The 22,605-nt window shown below is 39.1% G+C and overlaps 2 protein-coding genes across 7 annotated transcripts in view; one reads left to right on the forward strand and one right to left on the reverse strand.

The window, feature by feature from the left end:
- The window catches only part of FTO (FTO alpha-ketoglutarate dependent dioxygenase), a 410,140-nt gene extending 399,258 nt beyond the window's left edge, over positions 1-10,882 (reverse strand). For both annotated transcript variants that reach the window (XM_003937274.4, XM_074402846.1), the window contains exon 1: positions 10,778-10,882. In XM_003937274.4, the coding sequence (XP_003937323.1) occupies positions 10,778-10,864 (87 nt within the window). In that variant the 5' untranslated portion in view covers positions 10,865-10,882. The remainder of the gene's footprint in view (positions 1-10,777) is intronic.
- Positions 10,883-11,140: 258 nt separating this feature from the next.
- RPGRIP1L (RPGRIP1 like) overlaps positions 11,141-22,605 on the forward strand; it is a 101,950-nt gene continuing 90,485 nt past the window's right edge. For 4 of the 5 annotated variants that reach the window (XR_012518480.1, XM_003937273.4, XM_074402864.1 and 1 more), the window contains exons 1-4: positions 11,141-11,204; positions 14,939-15,030; positions 17,501-17,645; positions 21,424-21,722. Coding sequence is in view for 4 of the 5 variants with exons in the window: in XM_003937273.4 (XP_003937322.1) it covers positions 14,946-15,030; positions 17,501-17,645; positions 21,424-21,722 (529 nt within the window). In the remaining variant the exon portion in view is untranslated. The other variant, XM_074402855.1, reaches the window with a different exon arrangement.

A 22,605-nucleotide genomic window follows, 5' to 3' on the forward strand; every position in this document is an offset into this window, starting at 1 on the left:
TGGTCACTTTGAAAGCAGGTCATTTCCAAAACCACAAAATAAATGATCAGCATAGCAACTGGACAGATGCTTACAGCAAAAACAAAAATGCATGCCTAATAGTCAAACTCATAGAATCAGAGAGTAGAAGGGTGATTACCAGGGCTGGGAGGATGGGAAAGAGCTAATCAAGCTGCATAGTTTCATCATACAAGATGAGTAAGTGCCAGAGAGATCTGCTATACAACATTTTACCTACAGTTTACAATACTTTATTGTACACTTATACTTTTTTTTTTTTTTTTTGAGATGGAGTCTTGCTGTGTCACCCAGGCTGGAGTGCAGTGACCCTATCTTGGCTCACTGCAACCTCTGCCTCCCAGGTTCAAGCAATTCTCCTGCCTCAGCCACCTGAGTAGCTGGGATTACAGGCGCACACCAGCATGCCCAGCTAATTTTTGTATTTTTAGTAGAGACAAGGTTTCATCATGTTGGTCAGGCTGGTCACGAACTCCTGACCTCATGATCTGCCCACCTCGGCCTCACAAAATGCTTGGATTATAGGCGTGAGCCACCGTGCCCAGCCAATGAATATCTTTTTATTTATTTATTTATTTATTTGAGACAGAGTTTTGCTCTTCTTGCCCAGGTTGGTGTACAATGGCACAATCTCGGCTGACTGCAACCTCCGCCTCCTGTGTTCAAGCGGTTCTACTAGCCTCCCGAGTAGCTGGGATTACAGGCATGTGCCACCACACCCAGCTAATTTTGTATTTTTAGTTGAGATGGGGTTTCTCCATGGTGGTCAAGCTGGTCTCGAACTCGCAACCTCAGGTGATCCGCCCGCCTCAGCCTCCCAAAGTGCTGAGATTACAGGCATGAGCCAGCCACTGCACCCGGCCTACTGTACACTTAAAATGTGGTAAGAGGCTGGGCTGGCGCAGTGGCTCACGCCTTGAATCCCAGCACTTTGGGATTCCAAGGCAGGCAGATTACGAGGTCAGAAGATCAAGACCGTCCCAGCTAACACAGTGAAACCCCATCTCTACTAAAAATACAAAAAAAAAAAAAATTAGCTAGGAGTGGTGGCACGCACTTGTAGTCTCAGCTACTCAAGAGGCTGAGGCAGGAGAATTGCTTGAACCCAGGAGGTGGAGGTTGCAATGAGCCAAGATAGTGCCACTGCACTCCAGCCTGGTGACAGCAAGACTCCATCTCAAAAAAAAAAAAGAAAAAAAAGAAAAGAAAAATGTGGTAAGAGCGTAGATCTTATGTTGTGTTCTTATCATAATAAAATACAATTTTTGAAATGCAAACCATAGCACCAATTCAAGGTTTAACTTTCAAACATGTGATGGCTTAACAAACAGCATGCCAAAGACAAATGTTTGGGAACAAGTAGCTACCAACACAAATCTTCATCTCTTGAACCTGTTCTAATTCAACCAAAGGAATCCTAAGAATCCTTCAAGTTTACATTGTGAAATCAACCAGTGAGACATTTTATAAAATATTACAAAATCAGTTTATAACAGAAGATTAAATGAATGAGCTTAGCAGAACTCTAAATTCATCTTCTCTAAACTGTGCTTTTCCATTAAGGTTCCAAAAGTACCATGCTAACAAATGTTCCTCTCCTCTAGGTCAGAAAGTCACCCTTTAAATATAACGTTAGCAAGGAATCTACCATAATAAACTAACAACAACAAAATAAGTCTGAAAAGTAAACTTGCATTCTAAAACTGGAAAAGAACCCTTGGAAACAAGTGTTGACAGTTGCTAAAGTACGTGTTGAATAGAAGGGTCTTGGTTCTCAAAACTAATGCCCACCCCTGTGGCATATTAAGTAATTTAAAATTCATAAGATACTTAACCATTTTCCATTATTTCTTTCAAATTCCAGTTCCATTTCTCACTATTAGAAAGTCTACTGACCAATAACAAATGATGCTCTTGGGATTTCATTCATTATTTGACAAATATGAAATACCTACCATGTGTCTGGCAAAATCTTAAGGGCTGGGGATAAAATGGTGAATGATAAAACTAAAAAAAAAAAAAAAAAAAACAAAAACAAAAACAAAAAACAACAACAAAAAAAAAAACATGATATCTACTTTTTTGGAGACTATAATCTACATGTCAAAATTTGTATCGCTAAACTCAGCCACAATAAATCTCATTAGCAGCTAAGGATCCAGAATCATAATTATGAAGGGTCACATGTATCATATAGCAGATGCTGGATGCTCTCAACCATTTAATCTTTCTTCACCAGATACTTATTTTTTATTTTTATTTTACTTTTTTTTTTTTTTTTTTTTTGAGACACAGTTGTTCTGTTGCCAGGCGCCAGGCTGGAGTGCAGTGACACGATCGTGGCTCACTGCAACTTCTGCCTCCCAGTTTCAAGCAATTCTCCTGCCTCAGCCTCCCAAGTAGCTGGGACTATGGGCGCACGCCATCATGCCCAGCTAATTTTTGTATTTTTAGTAGAGATAGGGTTTCGCCATGTTGGCCAGGATGGTCTTGATCTCTTGACCTCATGATCTGCCTGCCTCGGCCTCCCAAAGTGCTGGGATTACAGGCACCAGATACTTATTAATGTCTCCTCTGTGGGAGACATCCTGCCAGGTACAATGGAGAGATGAAAAGATGAATTAGACACAAATGCTATCTTCAAGGAAGCTACTGTTTGCTTTAAGTGTCTAAGACTTTTTGTGAATGGCTAATTTAGTTTTCAAATACTAGGAGGGTTAGGAAACAGACCTGGAAATAACGGAAAGTAACAAGAACTCACTGTTACTAAGTGGTTTTTTTGGTTAATTTTCAAGTAATATAGAGTATTTAAAGTAGTTTGGAAACTATAATCAAATACACTAACCTTCTTTTATTTACAGAAGTCAACTGAACCTCCAAACAGTGATGAAAGACTTACCCATATATTGAAGGAGAGATTAAGCAAAAAATAATAATGGATTTGGGGAAGCAGGAAAAAAAAAAAAAAAAACAGAGAATAGAATGTGTCAGGTGAGGTTTTCATTTCTCAAGTCCCCTGGTCTTTGGCCGAAAAACCAAAACTGTCCTATATTTAGTCTTCAGTTTAGATAAATCGGTGACATAATCTAGAATGGCCCATAAAAAAAAAGTAGAGTCCAGAAGAACCTTCTCAGGACCTCAATAAAATGCCAAACTTGAAATATAAAATAAGGTAAAAATATCTAGCGAGTACAAACATAAAAAACAAACTTTCTTTTGTTGAATATTGTTCTTATTATTTAGAGACAGGGTCTCACTCTGGCGCGCAGGCTGGAGTGCAGTGGCATAATCACAGCTCACTGTAACCTCGAACCCCTGGTCTCAAGGGAAACTCCTCTATCTCAATCTCCCAAAGCATTTGAGATTACAGATGTGAGCCACTGCATTTGACTCAGTTATTATTTTTGTAACTCAGTAAACCTTATTATTTAAAGTTGATAAGACAACTATCCCCAAAAACAGAAGAGTTTTTAAATCATGTTACTTAAAATAGTAGGTTATATATTCTGGACATTTTCCTTCACTGATAAAAATGTACATTACTTAAACAAAATTATTAAATGTTCTTAGATATATAGTCATTTCCATAATAAACTTAAATTACTTCTATTTTTAATAGTTTAAAAGATGATGTAACCTAAGCCAGCTTAGGAATCTTTGAAGCTAACTTGGAATTCAACATCCATAGCTTTTAATTCCATGACTAATAAAACAGTTTTAATATTTCTGAAAAACCCCTTAAGGAATCCCAGGCCTCCTAAGGATACACCTTTAAACAGATCTTCTAAGGAAGGAATTCCCTGACTTCTAGGTCATATTACAATTTCTTTGCTACCATGTCCTCCCGTGATAAAACTCACCACTCTGCTGTTGGTACTTATTTACCTTCCATGGACAGCCAGCCAGTTCCATGGGACTGTGTCTGCCATCTTTACCCTTGTGCTGAGTACAGTACTCGACAATTAATCAGGTTCCTTATCAAAACCACAGAACACAGAAAATGGTTTGAGTGACTATATTCTCAATTTTCTGAAAGGTGGTACAAAACTAGTACCATCTGGTTGCATGGGAAATAAGTTAATGAAACCCCAATTGAGAAAATCCACTTGAGAAGACATTCAACATCAGTTTACAGAATAAATGTCCTGAATATAGGCTATAAATCTACTGGGGTCAGATAGGCAGTAGTGAAGGTGGTGGTGATGGTGGTGATGCTGATGATGACATGATGGTGATAATAACAATATTTATCTTTACTGTAGGCCAGCAATGTTTTACGTGCTATATAATATCTCAATCCCTACCACAACCATAAATATCACTCCAATTTGATAGATGAGGAAACAAAGGCTCAGAGAAGTTAAATTGTTTGCTCAAGTAAATGAGGGAGCAGAATTCAATTTCAGGAGTCTGCGTCTAAAGTCCCACACTACACCACTACACTGCGACTGAATGGGCAAAACTGGATGACAGCAAAATGCAAAGCACATTTCCTACTTAAAAGGGAAGGCACTATTCAACTCTAGTTAGGAAAATGCATGCCCAGTGTTACCAGATACTCTAGTTTTTCAAGAGAATCAGACACCCAGATCTTTATGTGAAATCCCTCGACTCTTAAATATTAGAAAATAATTCTGAAACAATGTTCAAACAGTTTGTTTGGGCCAAATAAAACTTACCTACAGCAAGGATGGATATGCAGATTATAAATCTGTGACCTGTAGAGGTACCATCTTTCCTCAAAAATATACATGCCAAAAATGCAAAATCTGAATCTAATCATAAGGAAACACAAAGACAAATAAAAATATAGGGTCATTCTACCAAAAAAAAAAAAAAAATAGCCTGCACACATCACAAATGTCAACGTCTTGAAAGAAAAAGGATTAGGAACCCATTTAAAGGACACCAGATTAAAGGAGAAGAGACCAAAGAGACCTGACAATGAAAGGTAATATATAATACAAGAATGGAACCTGGACCAGGAAAAAAATGCTATAAAATTCTTTATGAGGACAATTAGCAAAATTTGAATATGAACTTTAGATTACATAATGGCATTATATCAACATCTACTTTTTCTGAAATTAACAATTGACTGTGTTTATATTTGTATGTAAGAGAATGTCCATGTTCTTAGGAAATACATGCTGAACTATTTAGCGGTAAAGAGGACTGATGTCTCCAACTTACTCTGTAATAGTTCATTAAAAAAATAATTGTTTATATGGATATATACGGCAAGAGAGAGAGCAATAAAGTAAACACAACAAGATGTTCACCTGTGAATCTGGACAGCAAGTCTATGAGATCTCTAGGTTCTACTCTTGCTCTTTAATAAGTTCTAATCATTTCAAAACAATAAATTATAATATCTGGGAAAGAATGGATAGGGCCAGTCCCACCCCCGCAGAGGACCCCTCAGGCAACCAAACTCAATCAAGGACATGCAACTCTACTCCTGGGACAGTAGCTAGACCTAATCACACTCGGTCCTCACAGCAACCCACAGAAGAAGCTATTCTTAACCTCATTTTCTGACTGGAGAAACTGAGGCACAGGTTGTGAATCCCCAATCCCAATAGTAAGGAAATGGTAGACGCCATGGTTCTAACTCAAACCATCAAATACTAATCTGGACTGTTCTACTATTTGCCTTATAAGAAAAGCTCATTTTTAAAAAAAAAAAATGCATGAATATGGTATAGTACTCTCACATGCTTAACACAAATTAAATAAATGCTAATCGTAGAAAGCTATTTGGTCCAACCTTCTTATTCACCCTCCAGACTTGGAAATAGCATAAAAGTCTATAGCATAAGCAATCACAAGGGAGAAAATATGATCTAAGTTATTTCAAAGAGAAAAGAAAAATAAAAACTAAGTACCCACTATGGGGATGACAAAGTCTAATTTAAAAAGCAAACAAGAAATCTTTGTGACTTTGGAATAAAGATTGCATAGATATGACACAAAAAGTGTGAACCATAAGAATAAACATTGATAAATTGGATCTTGATAAAAAACCATTAAGTAACGTAGACACTTAGGAAGATAATGTTTGCAACACACATAGTAAACAAAGAATTTATATCTAGAAAATAAAAGAACTCATGAAACTTAATAATAAGAACAGAAACAATCCAACAAAAAAAATGGGCAAAGATTTTAAACAGATACTTCACAAAAGATCTATGCATGTCCAATAAGCACAGGAGAAAATGTGTAACATTATTACCCATGGGAGAAATGCAATCAAACCACAATGAGATACCACTTCTCACCCGGTATCATGGTTACAATAGAAAAGATGGACAATGACAAGTGTTGCCAAGGATGTGACAAAATTGTAACTCTCAAAATTGCTGCTGGGGAATGTAAAATGGTGAAGCCACACAAGTAAACAGTTTGTCAGCGTCTTAAAATGTTAAACATAGATTTACCATGTGACCAGTAATTCCACTCCTAGGTATCTACTCAAGAGGAATGAAAACACGTCCACACAAAAACTAGTGTGCAAATGTTCACAGTAGCATTTTTCTTAACAGTCAAAAGGTAGAAACAAATCAAATGTCTTATCAACTGGTGAACTGATAAACAAAACATAGTATATCCTGACACCGGAATTCTTTTCTTTCTTTGGAAACAAGAGTCTCACTATGTCACGCAGGCTGGAAAGCAGTGGCACGGTCTGGGCTCTCTGCAACCTCTGCCTCCCGGGTTAGGCGATTCTCATGCCTCAGCCCTCCAAGTAGCTAGAATTACAGGTGTGGGCCACCACTCCCAGCGAATTTTTGTATTTTTTAGTAGAGACAGGGTTTCACCAAGTTGGCCAGGCTGGTCCTGATCTAAGTTATCCCGATCTCAAATAATCTGCCCGCCTAGGCCTCCAAAGTGCTGGGATTAGAGGCATGAGCCACCACACCAGGCCTGACATTGGAATTCTAGCTACTGTGTAATAAAAAGTAACCAAGTATCGATACATGCTACAACACAGATGAACCTCAAAACATTATCCTGGGTGAAAGAAGCCAAACACAAAAGACCACAGATTGTATGAGTCTATCTATACAAAAATGTCCACAAAAGGTAAATCTACAGAAAAGAGCAGATTCATGGTTCCCTAGGGATGAAGCAGAATTGAGAAGTAACTGCAAATGATACAAAGTTTCTTCTGGAATGGAAATGTTCTAAAGTAAGACTGTGGTGATAGTTACACAACTCTGCAAATATGCTACCAACCACAGAGTTGTACACTTAAAACAGGTGAATGTTATGGTATGTAAATTAAACTTCAATAAAGATTTACAAAAAGAAACATATGCAACCTCATTAGTCATCACTGAAATGCAAATTAAAATCACAGTCAAACAACACTGCACATCTACTAGAATGGCTAAAATTTAAAAGACTGACAATATCAAGCGTTGCAATGATAGGAAAGAAGTAGAACTCTCATTTTTCTTTCCCACCAACAGTTGGTAGGAACATAAAAGGGTGTAGTGCGTTTGAATATTGTCCCCCAAAACGTTATGTCCAAATCCAAAAACCTGGCCTGTATGAATGTAACCTTATTTGGAAAAAGTGTCATTGCAGATGTAATTAACTTGAGGCTCTCAAGGATCTCGAGATCATCCTGGATTTAGGATGGGTCCTAATCCAATGACTGGCATTCTTTGAAGAGAAAGAAGAGAGAGATTTGAGCCACAGAAACAGAGAGAAGGCGGCCATGTGAAGATGGAAGCAGAGATGTTATAAAGTGATGCTACCACAAGCCAAGGAACACTAGGGACCACCAGAAGCTGGAAGAAGCAAGGAAGGAGCTTTCCCTAAAGTCCTTCAAAGGGAGTGTGACCCTGCTGACACCTTGATTTCAATGCCTGATCTCCAGACTGTAAGAGAACAAATTTCTGTTGTTTAAAGCCACCAAGTTTGTGGTAACTTGTTGCAGCAGCCACAGAAAACTAAAACAAATGGTCAAATCACTTTGGAAAACTGTTTGGCAATTTATTCATAAGGTTAAACAAAGAACTCCCCTATAATTAAGCAATTCCATTTTGGGACATTACCCGACAGAAATTTGGGGCATTACCTGACCTAGGAAACAGTCATACATCAATGGTCATAGCAGCTTTTTTCATGAATCCAAAACCAGAAACAGTCCAAATGTCTAGCAACAAGTGCATGAATAAACAACATGTGGTATATCCATACAGTGGACCACTAATCCACAACAAAAAGGAACAAACTATTGATACATACAACAACATGGATTAATCTCAAAAATCATTATGCTGGCCAGGCACAGTGGCTCACGCCTATAATCACAACACTTTGGGTAGCAGAGGAGGGTGAACGGTTTGAGCTCAGGAGTTCCAGATCAGCCTGGGCAACATAGCAAGACAGCATCTCTATTTAAAAGAAAAATCATTACGATGCATGAAAAAAAAAGACCCAGAAGTATATACCGTATGCTTCCATTTATACACAATCTAGAAAATACAGATGCATCTACAGAGACAAAAAACATATCAGTGGTGGCTTGGGGGCCAAGGTGGAGGGAAAGACTAACCGCAAATTAGCAAGAGGGAACAGAAATGTTCACTATGCCAACTGTGGTGGGTTTTGCAGGTACATACATTTGTCAAAACGGTTCAAATTGTACACTAAAAATGGTTGCAAATGACTGTATGTAAATTATACCTCAATGAAGTTGATTAGAAAAAGAGAAAATAATTCATGAGTCATTAGACATTTTACATTTAAAACAACTATTTATACTTTGTTCTACCCAATAATATTAAGTAAACAAATTTTAAATGAAAAGCAAATGTTTTAAAGAAAAAAGGATGACAACTTGCTCTACCAATTCAACATGCTTCACAAGCAGAAAATGGAAAAAGCCTGGAATTTGGAGTTAGAAGACCTGGCCCAGAGTGCTAGTTTCGCCTAGCAACCAAGTGGCCTTGGGAAAGTCACGATTTCTACAAGTCTCAGTTTCCACATCTCTAAAATATGGATGACACTAATAACTACTTCACAGGCAATAGTTATGGTTTCAATCGAGCAAGAGCTCCTTTGGCACAGGGATTCTATTTCAGCCAAAATTATAATCTCAACATATGGCAAATAATAGGTGCTCAATAAATCTTCACAGAATAAATGAATTACTTTAAAAATAAACCTGAAAGATGAGAAAGACATCATTCACAACACCATAAGGTGACATTTGTTTCTTTGCACTGTGTAAACTAAAGCAGAAGGGTCACCTTCTTTGTGCTTATCTTTAGCATATTATCCACATCATATCCAGACTCAAGCATGACTTCAGGTCCCTTATGAAATACTGCACTAACTCAGGTCAATAGAGAGCAGATTTTATATCTTAAATCCTTAGATGCATTGCCCTAAAACAGACTCACTTGTAAGATGAAATTCTATGAAAGCAAGACAATTCTGTGTCTACATTATTTAACACTGATATTCACCGCCAATATTTGCTTAACATAGAGTAGGCACCAAATAACATGTGCAAAGGCCCTGTAGCCACATGAACTTCAGGGAAGAGTAACTTTTAAGAAGGCCGAATAGTAACTTTTAAGAAGGCCGAAGTGACTGGCCGGGAGACAGCAGAGTGTCATGTTCAATGGGATTGTGAAAACAGGTAGGGCCCAGACCATGCAGGATCTTGCAGGGTAGGCAATGTGAAGTTTTTTCTTTATCCTGAGAGCAACAGAAAGCCATGGAATATTTTTAAACACGTGGTTGGCAGAGTAAGGAGACAGGAAAGGGACATAATTAGATTTTCATTTCACGAAGATCTTACTCTAGGGTGTGCAGAAGAGAATCGTTGTTGGGGGAAGGAAGAGAAAGTGGAGGAAGAGTTAAGTTAGGATGTCGAGTGAATATAGGCCAATCAAGAGACTATTCCAACAGTTCATTAAAAAGATAATAGTACCTTGATGGAAAAAAAAAGTGGATAGATTCCCAATATACACAGATAAATCAACAAGATCTGACTTTGGGAATGAGAGAAAGGAAAACACTCCATTCTTCTGGGCCTCAGTTCTTCACCTGTGAAGCAGGGTGTTGTTTATACTCTATCTGTCTATCTATCTTGCTGTGACAATGATATGAAATAATTTAAATATTGTGCACCTAACACAGTGCCTGACCCACAATAAATGCTTTTTTAAACCGCTATTGCCATTATCATGGTCATCCCATGGAATGGCAACTACCAGAAACTGAACACTAAAGATGAAGAAAAGCAATGTAGTTAACGATTCATATACACAGCGCTGAAAGGACACAAACTGTATCAGCTGGTGACTGAGACAACTGTTCCAAAGAAACACAGCTGACCGCCGATTTCTACTAAGCCGATCTCAGTCACGATTCGGTCCTCAGAGACCATTAGGAGATAGCACAGCTGGTATGATCACAGTCATCTGAGAGTCCGGTAAACTGAGGCACAGGGATGGCTACAAATTTAACCCAGGAATACGTGCAGAAGAACGACAAGAAAATGGGTATCTTGCTTCTCATTTTTGGGCCGATCGAACAGGATTCGGCCTGCATCCTGAACAGCACGAATTTGTAACACCCCCTCCAATGTCTCCACGTCCCTTGCTGACAAGGCCCTGTCACCCCTTAGCTTAACACCATGCATCCGCTCGCCATCAAACCAAGCCCTGCAGGTTCCCTGTTCCTAGCTCCCAGCGCACGAAGAAGCCCAGGCCCCAGGAGCCCAGAATACCTTAGCTTCGCGCTCTCGTTCCTCGGCGGTCGGGGTGCGCTTCATGCTGCCACTAAAAGCCGCCTTCGCCAAGCGAGCAACGTACATCCCTCACCCTGGACCCCGCCTCCTGTATGTAGTTCTCTCAGCGTCCTGCTCCCGCCTGGAGCCATTCTCCCTCAGAGCTGAGAAAACTACAACTCCCAGGATGGACCGCGGCGAGGCCCGCGAGCGCCTCGGGGTTGGGAGCACGAGAATTTCCCAGGGCCGACAGCTGGGAAAGCGTAGTCCGCTACCCCGCGAGCCGACGGGCTGGAGTCCAAAGAGAACTACATTTCCCAGGAGGCAACGGGGGCCTGCCATGTTTTTCCCGTGTTCCTCTCGGCCAGCCGCCCGCCACGCTGTCGGCGCTATAGCAACGGTAGCTAGCGGCAGGACCAGTGGCGCGGTGAGTACTCGGGGAGGATGAGGGAGGATGGTGGTGGGTGGAGGTTGCGGACCCTCCCTGTGCAGCTCGGGCCAGGGTCCTGGGGTCCGCTCTGAGGCCTAGAGAAGGCCCTGGAGTTCTGCTCGCGTGAAAGCAACCCAGCTTGAGACACCTCCACATTCTCAGGCCTGAATCACAGCCCGCCCCTTTATCCCAGCGTCCAGGATCAACTTGAAATGTTATATCCCAGCCATGAAGGTGAGAGTTGATGCTGCTAATTGCCGTCTTTATCCATATCCTGCAAATTGAAGATCCCTAACACAGTTTGCTCGTTTGCCCTTGATTGGGAGTTGGTTGGTAGACCCTAAACCTCCTGAGTGGCCTATTGTTTGCTTAATTGTATATTATTTGTTTATCGTTTGATTACTTCCATAATTTGCTAGTTTCATAGAGGCGGGGACTTTGCTTGCCATTTTAATCTCAGTGCCTGGTATCCATGTATTCATTCAATAAGTTTTTTTCTTTTTCTTTTCTTTCTGCTTTGCAAAATACTGGGATTACAGACGTGAGCCACCACGCCCAACCAATCATTCAATATATATTAATGTTAGTTACCACCATGTACCAGGCACTGTTCCTGAACAGCTGTGAACAAAACTAATACCCGTCTTGAGGTGTTTATACTTTTTTAGTGGAGACAAACAATAATTTTATCTGATAATTTCACATAGAGGCAGTTGATATAAGAGAAACAAGCCGGGCGTGGTGGCACGCACCTGTAGTTCCAGCTACTTGGGAGGCTGAGATGGGAGGATCACTTGAACCCATGAATTCGAGGCCAGCCCAGGCAACAGAGCAACACCCTGTCAAAGAAAGACAGAGAGAGAGAGAGAGAGAGAAGAAAAGAAAAGAAATAAACAGTGAAGAAATCTAAGGAAGACGACTCCAACATAAGATGATCAGGGAAAGCCTGTCTGAGGAAGTGAGCTGAGCTCCAAAGATTGAGGAGCCAGCTAATACAAAGGCCTTGAGCAAGACAAGGGTATGGGGGGTTCGAGGAAAGTAAAAGAACAGTACTATAGGTGGAACATAGTGAGCAAAGAGGGATAACGTGAGATGGTGTTGGAGAGGCATTGCAGCACTGTGTAGGGTTACTCAGTTTCAACATTATTATTAGCATTTTGGGCTGGATTTGTTATTCTCCTAAGCATTGTTAGATATTTTTTACATCATCCGTGGCCTCTACTCACTAGATGCCAGTAGCATCCCCCTTCCTTATTGTGACAACCAAAAATATCACCGGACACAACTATTAATACTTCTAGGCCGGGTGCGGTGGCTCAAGCCTGTAATCCCAGCACTTTGGGAGGCCGAGGCGGATGGATCACGAGGTCAAGAGATCGAGACCATCCTGGTCAACAAGGTGAAACCCCGTCTCTACTAAAAATACAAAAATTAGCTGGACATGGTGGCGCGTGCCTGTGATCCCAGCTACTCAGGAGGCTGAGGTGGGAGAATTGCCTGAACCCGGGAGGCGGAGGTTGCGGTGAGCCGAGATCGCGCCATTGCACTCCAGCCTGGGTAAGAAGAGCGAAACTCCGCCTCAAAAAAAAAAAAAAATACTTCTAACTGCTACCTTAAGTGAGTTAACTAATCTGTGTCTCAGCTTCCTGATTTGTAAAGCAGGAATCATTTGAGTAACAACCTCACAAGGAAATGGTGAGACACTTCATTAATTTGTATAGGCAGAGCACTTAGAACACTACGTGGCACATAAGTATTTAGTGAATGTTAACACCATCATCATCATCATCATCATCATCATTATCCTCATTATTTTTAAAGTGACCTTAACACTGTCATGAAAAACTACTCATTTTCACACATGGGCTTGTGTGTCAACAGGATCCTAAAAATTGACCTTTTCTATAGCAGTATTTCCAAAAGAAGTAGATGATCTCCCAAGAATTTGTCTGTTAGCTGTTTCTGTAACAGCAAAAAGCAATGGTTCTCCACCATTTGTGAGTTACAATCAAAGTTGTGAACCCTCTTTAAAAGATATTGCATATACACATATAAAATTTGGTAAACGATCTCTAGGTTCACAGACCCCACAGACCCCATTCATTCATTCAACAACTATTTGAATGCCTGCTCTCAGAATGTGCCAAGCTTTGTGCTAGCCTCCAAGAATACAGAACTGAACAAGGCAATAAAGCTTGCTACTGTCTTGGTCTTCACATTCTAGAACCAATATCCTAGAGCTTAAGAACTCTGCCCTTTAGTGTACCTTCATTCACAGTGTGCCTTTAGCTTACTAGGTAGATTGAAGTGAAAATATAAAATCCTTTTTTTTTTACAAAGTAGATATTGTGTGGACCACTCACATCCACATACAAAATAAAGTTACTGCATTTCTGTAAAAAATAGAAACTATTGGCTGGGCGTGGTGGTTCACGCCTGTAATCCCAGCACTTTGGGAGGCCGAGATGAGTGCATCACAAGGTCAAGAGATCAAAACCGCTGGGCGCGGTGGCTCAAGCCTGTAATCCCAGCACTTTGGGAGGCCAAGGCGGGTGGATCACGAGGTCAAGAGATGGAGACCATCTGGTCAACATGGTGAAACCCCGTCTCTACTAAAAATACAAAAAATTAGCTGGGCATGGTGGCACGTGCCTGTAATCCCAGCTCCTCAGGAGGCTGAGGCAGGAGAATTGCCTGAACCCAGGAGGCGGAGGTTGCAGTGAGCCGAGATCGCGCCATTGCACTCCAGCCTGGGTAACAAGAGCGAAACTCCATCTCAAAAAAAAAAAAAAAAAAAGAGATCAAAACCATCTTGGCCAACATAGTGAAACCCCATCTCTACTAAAAATACAAAAATTAGCCGGGTGTGGTGGTGGATGCCTGTAGTCCCACCTACTCGGGAGGCTGAGGCAGGAGAATTGCTTGAACCTGGGAGGCGGAGGTTGCAGTGAGCCAAGACCACGCCATTACACTCCAGCCTAGCGACAGAGCGAGACTCTGTCTCAAAAAAAAAAAAAAAGAGAGAATAGAAACTATAAAAATACCAGAATTACCTAGACAGCCTATATTTGGAGGTATTTGAACCCTGGGCAGGACCTAAGCTCCACAGCAACAAAAGCAGGACACACAGAAAACAAACCCAGTTGGTAAATGTATGCCACAAAACCTCTTTCACAAAACTTGGAACTGCCCACTCATTTGTACATCAATTACACAATTAATATTTAAGTAATATTGACATCCCAGGCACATGTGCTCAGTGCTTTTAATTTACTCATCTCATTTACCCTTAGAATAACTCTCTGAGATCGGTATTATTTTCTCCATTTTTTAAACTGAGGGACTGAAACTCGGAGAAGTTAAGTGGCTTGACCAATTTGTTACTGATAGGGCAACCATTTGAATCAAGTTCCTGACCTGAGTTTTTTGCAAGATACCTGCTTCCTTTTGGAGGCTGGGGAGAGGGAAGGGATGGAGAGGAGGTATTTCTTAAATGATAATCTTACCTGATTTCCTAAGCAAATTATACGAAATACACTGTTGAAAGGAACACTGTCTCCATGATTGAATGTAGTAGTACTTTTAGAATAGAAGCTTTCATCTTCAGGCAGCACATGTGGACAATAAGATGCCCATTAAAGTTCTAGTCCCTTTTTCATTTTATTCACTTCATTCCATTGCATAGTTAATGTAATAACTTGGAAAGAGTTTGAATTTTCTTTTCTCCACAGCTAGGCCATGTCTGGTCCAACTGATGAAACTGCAGGAGACTTGCCTGTGAAAGACATAGGTCTAAACCTCTTTGGAATGGGAGGGTTACAAGGTATGGCCAGCTGTTATTTATTACAGTTATGAACTTTGATCACTGACTTCTTTACTTTTAATTTAAAGTATTTCTGATACTCATACAGACCAAACCATTTAAGTAACTATATAGTCTTTGATTGGACTAAACAAAAAGTTGGAAGGTTTTAAACACATATGGCATTTTACTACATGCATCCATTATCAACAGCTCATAGAAAATGTACAGTCCCCCCTCTGTTCTGATAAAGAATTAACATAAATCATCTTCTTAAAATTCCTCACATCAGTAGAAACTACATAGAGAGTATCTAGCCTCCAAACTGAATTGCCTGGTTTAAATTACATTCAATATTAAAACATTTCTTTATGTTTAAATTTTATATGGGAGGAAAGGCCATATTTTAAACATTTTGCGTTTTAAGTAGAATATCTCACATGATAGTGACTTTTGTATCAAATTAATATGGATTAAAAGTTTTCTTTATTCTTTTGTCACTTAGTGGCAGTAGAGCTAAAAAGCACTTTCAAATTGAGAAAGAAAAGCACTACTTTAAAGAACAACTTAGAATAGAGAGCTGTGTTTATCTTTGTGTGTAGAGTGTATCAGCCATGTTGGCATGCATGTATCAATTATCAACAACTCTTAGAAGACGTAAAATCCTCCTCTAGCCTGAATAGGCTAGGGATTTAAGATACATTCCACTCAGGAATCTACAAATACTTTTTAATCAGACCAGTGTAAATGGCCACTTGTGAAAACTTCAGAAAAGTGATCAGAGTATTGTTTATTGAAAAAAATAAAGTTTGGCTACACAGATTTTTTTTTTTTTTTTTTTTTTTTTTTTGGTTGGAGTCTGGCTCTGTCGCCCAGGCTGGAGTGCAATGGCGCAATCTCCACTCACGGCAACCTCTGCCTCCTGGGTTTAAGCAATTCTCCTGCCTAAACACCACATGTAGCTGGATCTACAGGCGTGTGCCACCAAGCCCAGCTAATTTTTGGCTACACAGATTTTATGTTAAAAGTGAAAACTGTGTATAAGCTTTGCTTTAGAGATCATTCGGGGAGTATCAAGAAATACAAGTAAGTTTTAGGTGTACAAAAGGATTTATTGGGTTTTGATATTGTATAATTTCAATTCTTGTCTTCAGTAAACTATCACAGGACCTTAGTCTCTATCAGTTTTTTCTTTGTTTCTATTGGAGAATTGTTGGAAATTGACCTACTTCACAATGGTATGGAAAATACCAAATTTAAACTTCTGCAAGCAGATATATACACATGCTAAAGAGTATAAACATTCCTAAAAATTATGTAAGGTAGTGTATAGAGAAATTAATTGTGAAACTTTTAAATGATAATTTTTAAATTTCAGGGGTGTTTTGGTCTTACAACTTTTATAGTTTGTTTTCTAAAATACCCATAGCTTAGAAAAATGTCTTAATCATATTGTGTTTACCAAATTACTCTTACTCTTGCCTTTGTAAATAAATAAATAACTTTCAGATACTTTTTTAGTTGTCACAGCATTCAGCATGTACGTTCAAAGGTCTTTACTGAATCAGAGTTCCATCTTACAGTCTTGAGTATTTTTGTTGTTTGTCTGTTCGTTTGTTTGTTTTGAGACGGAGTCTTGCCCTGTCACCCAGGCTGGAGTACAATGGCACGATCTCGGCCTACTGCAACCTCCACCTCCCAGGTTCAAGCAATTCTCCTGCCTCAGCCTCCCGAGTAGCAGGGATTACAGGCATGCACCACCATGCCCAGCTAATTTTTTGTATCTTTAGTAGAGATGAGATTTCACTGTGTTGGCCAGGCTGTGACTCCTGACCTCGTTATCCACCCGCCTCAGCCTCCCGTAGCGCTGGGATTATAGACCTGAGCCACCCCTGCAGCTGCCCTTACATTCTTTTTTTTTTTTTTTTTGAGACGGAGTTTTGCTCTTGTTACCCAGGCTGGAGTGCAATGGCGCGATCTCGGCTCACCACAGCCTCCGCCTCCTGGATTCAGGCAATTCTCCTGCTTCAACCTCCTGAGTAGGGATTACAGGCATGCACCACCATGCCCAGCTAATTTTTTGTATTTTTAGTAGAGACAGGGTTTCACCATGTTGACCAGGGTGGTCTCAATCTCTTGACCTCATGATCCACCCGCCTCGGCCTCCCAAAGTGCTGGGATTATAGGCGTGAGCCACCGTGCCCGGCCTGCCCTTACATTCTTAAAGAATGGCTACTTGAATACATTTTTGAATGAATACTATTGTTCAAATTCCTAATATTGAATGTAAAGTATTAATAAGAAATATTTTTATTCTCACCTTAAATAATTGATGTAAACACCACTATAACATTTTCTAAAGCAATCTTAATTGTAGGTCACAAAGGAAAAAAAAATCTAAGATTAGTGCATCAGAGATTATATTAATATCAAGAGTTTTTAGAGACTATTTTAAGTAACCCCACAATTAATTATCTTGGCATTTTTGCAGAAACTTCAACAACACGGACAATGAAGTCTCGCCAGGCAGTGTCACGTGTCAGTCGTGAGGAACTTGAAGACAGATTTTTGCGTTTGCATGATGAGAACATTTTACTTAAACAGCATGCCCGCAAGCAGGAGGAAAAAATTAAAAGGTTACAATAAAAAGCTTTTAACTTCTCTTCTTGACTCAGTAAAACTTGGAGGGTATGGTATTTTATAAACTTAATTGAAAACCCCACCTTGAATCTTGTTTGGAATAAAGCAGGATGTAAATAAATACCATTTTTAAAAATGGAAAATCTTGCAAACTAGAATAGTAAACCAAAAAGATTATGAATGTTTATTATGTCTGAATTTGCCATTTAAAAGAGAAAAGCTAATAGCTAAGAGTAACAGGAGTATATCATATCTATAAATAACTTGGTTTAATATTTATAGTTTAATAAGCAAATGACCAAAGCATCTGTTTTTTTAAATGTCTTGATTTTAAAATGAAAGTTTAAAAAAGTAACTAACTATTCTAATTTGTTAGAAGGCATGTTCCCTTAAGATTTGGGGTTTGCTAATTAAAATATCACTTCATTTTCTGGAACATATTTAACTTTGCTTGGGTTAGACTAGATTCTATATTGATTTCAAAGAGTCTGTACTGTTTCTGAAGAAACAGTATTGTCACTTTTGATTTATGTACAAAAAATTTTGGCAAAAATGATTTCTTAAGGGTAGATACTCTTTCATTCTTTTTTATTCAGAAATGCTGTGCCTATCTTCTGAAGGGACAGCATTAAAAACAAAGTATGTTCAGATGTGTAATCACGGGCAGGTCTGTATTCATATTTATGTTCCAGGTTCAAAGAGAAGGTGAGATGGCCATTGAAGAATGAATATAGGGTTTTTCTGCTTAGAATCCATCCTAGGGAGATGGTTCCAGTTCAGCTTCTGCTCTGTGGACTTTGGCAACCCACTGACCTGCTATGTGCAGGCCTTTTACTTTGAGTTGGGTTTTAAGTTATGATGATGGCTGTTTTCAAGACTTGTGACTGACTTGCCTGATTCCTTTTCTGACCAATAGCTCACACATATATCAGCCAATCAGAATGAGGCATGTAGTCTACCATGACCACCTAACAGTTTTTTTCTTTGTAAGCCTAACTGAATTCACATCCATGACCTCATTAGTAATTTGTCATAGCCAGAAAATAAACACCTTAATAATGAGCCATGTAGTTTAATGGGAAAAGGACTGAGCAAGGAATCAAGTGGTATGTATCTATTCTTTTATCTCTCTGGCACTAGCTTATGATATGGTCACGCCATTTAACCTCCTGGAAGTTTATTTTACTTAACTGTGAGAGTAATGAGCCAACAAACAGTATGACCCAAAAGCTCTGAATTCCTCTCAATCTCATACCACTAACCGTGACATAGATACATGGGTAGAACTGTCTTTAAATTTATCCTTAAGAAGTAAATAGGCCGGGCACGGTGGCTCATGTTGGTAATCCCAGCACTTTGGGAGGCCCAGGCGGGCAGATCACCTGAGGTCAGGAGTTCAAGACCCGCCTGACTAACATGGTGAAACCCTGTTTCTACTAAAAATACGAAAACTTAGCCGGGCATGGTGGCACATGCCTGTAATCCCAGCTACTCCAGAGACTGAGGCAGAAGAATCGCTTAAACCCAGGAGGCAGACGTTGCAGTGAGCCGAGATTGCACCATTGCACTCCAGCTTGGGCAACAAGAGCAAAACTGTATCTAAAAAAAAAAAAAGTAAATAGTATTATTTTCTATAAATATAGATTTCATAAGCTACCTTTTTTTAATTTTATTATTTATTTTTTAAGAGGGCGTTTCACTCTGTCACCCAGGCTGGAGTACAGTGGCTGGATCTCGGCTCACTGCAAACTCCACCTCCTGGGTTCAAGTGATTCTCCTGCCTCAGCCTCTTGAATAGCTGGGATCATAGGTGCCCACCACCATACCTGGCTAACTTTTACATTTTAGTAGAAACGGGGTTTCACCATGTTTGCCAGGCTGGTCTCGAATGAACTCCTGACTTCAGGTGATTTGCCCACCTTGGCCTCCCAAAGTGCTGGGATTATAGGCGTGAGCCACTGCATCTAGCCAAAACTACCTTTTGAAGTAAGCACTCAGACTTTGCCAGATCACTTATGACTCATTCATATAATAAAATAATCAAATCCAGCAAATGGAATGTATGGCTCTTACTAGATGAACAGATGCAATCATGTTTCTTGACAAAGTTTATTTGAACATCATTTGAAAAATTTAAAGGTACTCTATTGATGTGCTTTTCCTGCCTTAAAAATTAGGGTCATTGTTTTTCTCTAGTCGTTAACTGCCTTTTTATATTAAATCTGTGTCTTTCTTTTGAATGTAACCTGTATCTCTGTGTGAAAGTCTCTCTGTAACAGATAATTCAGATATTTAAGTTGACATCTCATTCTTATGATGACCCTATTTTTATTCATAGGCCATTGGATGGGGCTTAGGACCCTAAACTCATTAAAGGACCAGGTAGAGTTATATGGCCCTGTTGATCTGTGATACCTGGCCAAATTTCCAGTAATATATCGTTCTCAGAATTAGGTGAAAAGGGAACTAATCCATTGATTATTTTACTGGAGTATTTGCGGTACTCTTGGATCTTGGTTTTTATTATCCTGTATCCTTTATAAAGCGTGCTTAATGGATGTGCCTCAAGGGAAGGAGAAAACAATCCTAACTGATTATGTTATGCATAGCTCTCCCTGATGCCACATGCTGTAGGCCGAGTAGCCAGAAGTGTAGATAGACATGTATTACTACCGCATTTACAGCGGACTCTGCTTAGGGCAGAAAAAAGGTTGTGCTATGACATCCCAAAGCTATTAAGGATTTTTTTATTTCACTTTTGTTCCCTTAAGTAAAAGCTTCTGTCCATAACCATGCTAAAATAAAGCAAACCCCATTTAAAGAAAAATGAAGTGTGTTTTTATTTTCAATCTCCTCTCTGGGTCTTTATAAAAATAGATTCACTATAAACTAGAATCAGCTATTGAAGATGTGCGACCAATTTTGTAAAGTCTTGAACTTGTGTCTCTCATCAAAGCCACCTTTTCTTTCTTGTCCTGCCAAGATTTTTCCATTCACTGTCAGGCATGTTTTCCGTACGTGTATATTACATCACCCCCATGTGCCCTTTCTGTCTTTTGTTCTGTCTAACCAGTTTTTATCAAAACTTAATAGAATCAAAGATAAAAACTCCTGAGATGTCAAAAGCACAATTTATGTCTAAATTTAAGGATAGCATTAAAATAACACTTTTGCATCTAATTATTTTTTACCATTAAACACAAGTGTTTTTTGAGCACTAAGCAACATTTATTGGTGCATTTTGGTTTCTTTTGAATTTTTCATTAGGCTTTATATGTGTGCATTTATGCATTCTAACATTTTTATATTTATAGTGTGTCTTAATCCTGGAGAAACTGAAAACAATGTATTACCGAAATGCTGCACAGTCTTAATACACTTTCCAAAAGTTTTAACTTACTGTGGATTGCAGATATAACCCACCACATCCACAATCTGTAACTACATTTAAGTGCATACAGCATTCCTATATAAGGTCATGCGTTAAAAATTGCATTTCAGGAACATATGGAGTAAATATGTGTCCTCTCTTTACTAACCTTAAATGATAAGCCTTAGGAAACTGTTATTTGTCAGTGCTATAAAGCAGATTGTTGCCCAGTGGTTTCAATTATCATCAAAGGATTCTTCACAGGCAGTAATAGTTACATCAAAACCTGAAATTTATTATTCAGGTTCTGCACTGAAGTCTTCACAGTGATTATGTTCCTTTCAACAGAATGCATTTTATGCTGACTTCTCACATTCCTTTTCATCTTTTTATTATTTCCCCAGAATGGCCACCAAGTTAATACGGCTAGTTAATGACAAGAAAAGATATGAGCGGGTTGGTGGCGGCCCCAAGCGGCTGGGACGAGATGTGGAAATGGAAGAAATGATTGAGCAGCTGCAAGAGAAAGTCCATGAGCTTGAAAGACAAAATGAAGCCCTCAAACACAGACTAATTTCAGCCAAACAGCAACTTCAAATCCAGGGTTACAGGCAAACTCCATACAATAATGTACAATCTCGCATTAACACGGGGCGTAGAAAAGCAAATGAAAATGCGGGCTTTCAGGAATGCCCCAGGAAAGGTAAAACAAAGCTTATATTAATTCTAAACCAAAGTTTTATGAGACTATTTAACACACACACACACACAAAAAAAAAAAACCCACAAAGTTTTACTTCTGTACTGTTGGTTCTCTTAAGTGTCTTTAGGAAGAGAAAAATAATTTTTTACTTTCTCTTTGATAAAATAATATTGTCAGTGAAGATAATATAAGAATTACTAGATCAGTCTCAAATTTGTTTAGTAAAAACATTCTACTAACCTTGATGTAAGAGACATGTATGAAACTAAGTAAATGAGTTGAATTGAGTTCAAGTTGGTTGTGAAACACACTGTACTCAGGCAGGTGGGGAAACCAGCTAGTTTGCTTACATATGACCACATTTACTATACTGAATGATCACATTTAAGTTTTTCATCCAAAGACCTTTTAGAAAATTTGCAAAAGTGTCGAAATCTTTCTTGTTGTGTGGCAGTAGCATGGTAGTAGGATGTGCATATAACCAGGGGTTTATAAAGTTGGGTCCTTATTTCTCCACTTACTAGCTGGTGACCTTGGGCAAGTCTCCTAATCACTCTGACCCTGAGTTTTCTTTACATATAAAGTAAAAGGATTGAAACAAGTGATAGCAAAGGTCTCTTCCACTGCTAAAAATGATCATAGGCCAATCGTTTTCTTCACTTTAAAAATTAATAACCTAAAATGTACCCAGGCTACAAAATAATTCAGTTGTATAGCCAAGACTCAATATAGAACATAAATATTTCTAATAAAAATTTTCAATTCTCTTCACCCAAAGGGAAGCTTTATTATAATGGAACCACAAGTCAATAAATACCTTAAGTAACATTTTTAAGATTTCGACTATTAGGAAAGGAAATAAGGTTTTAGCTCTAATTGACTT

The sequence above is a fragment of the Saimiri boliviensis genome, chromosome 1, assembly GCF_048565385.1.
Source record: "Saimiri boliviensis isolate mSaiBol1 chromosome 1, mSaiBol1.pri, whole genome shotgun sequence".
Lineage (NCBI taxonomy): Eukaryota > Metazoa > Chordata > Mammalia > Primates > Cebidae > Saimiri > Saimiri boliviensis.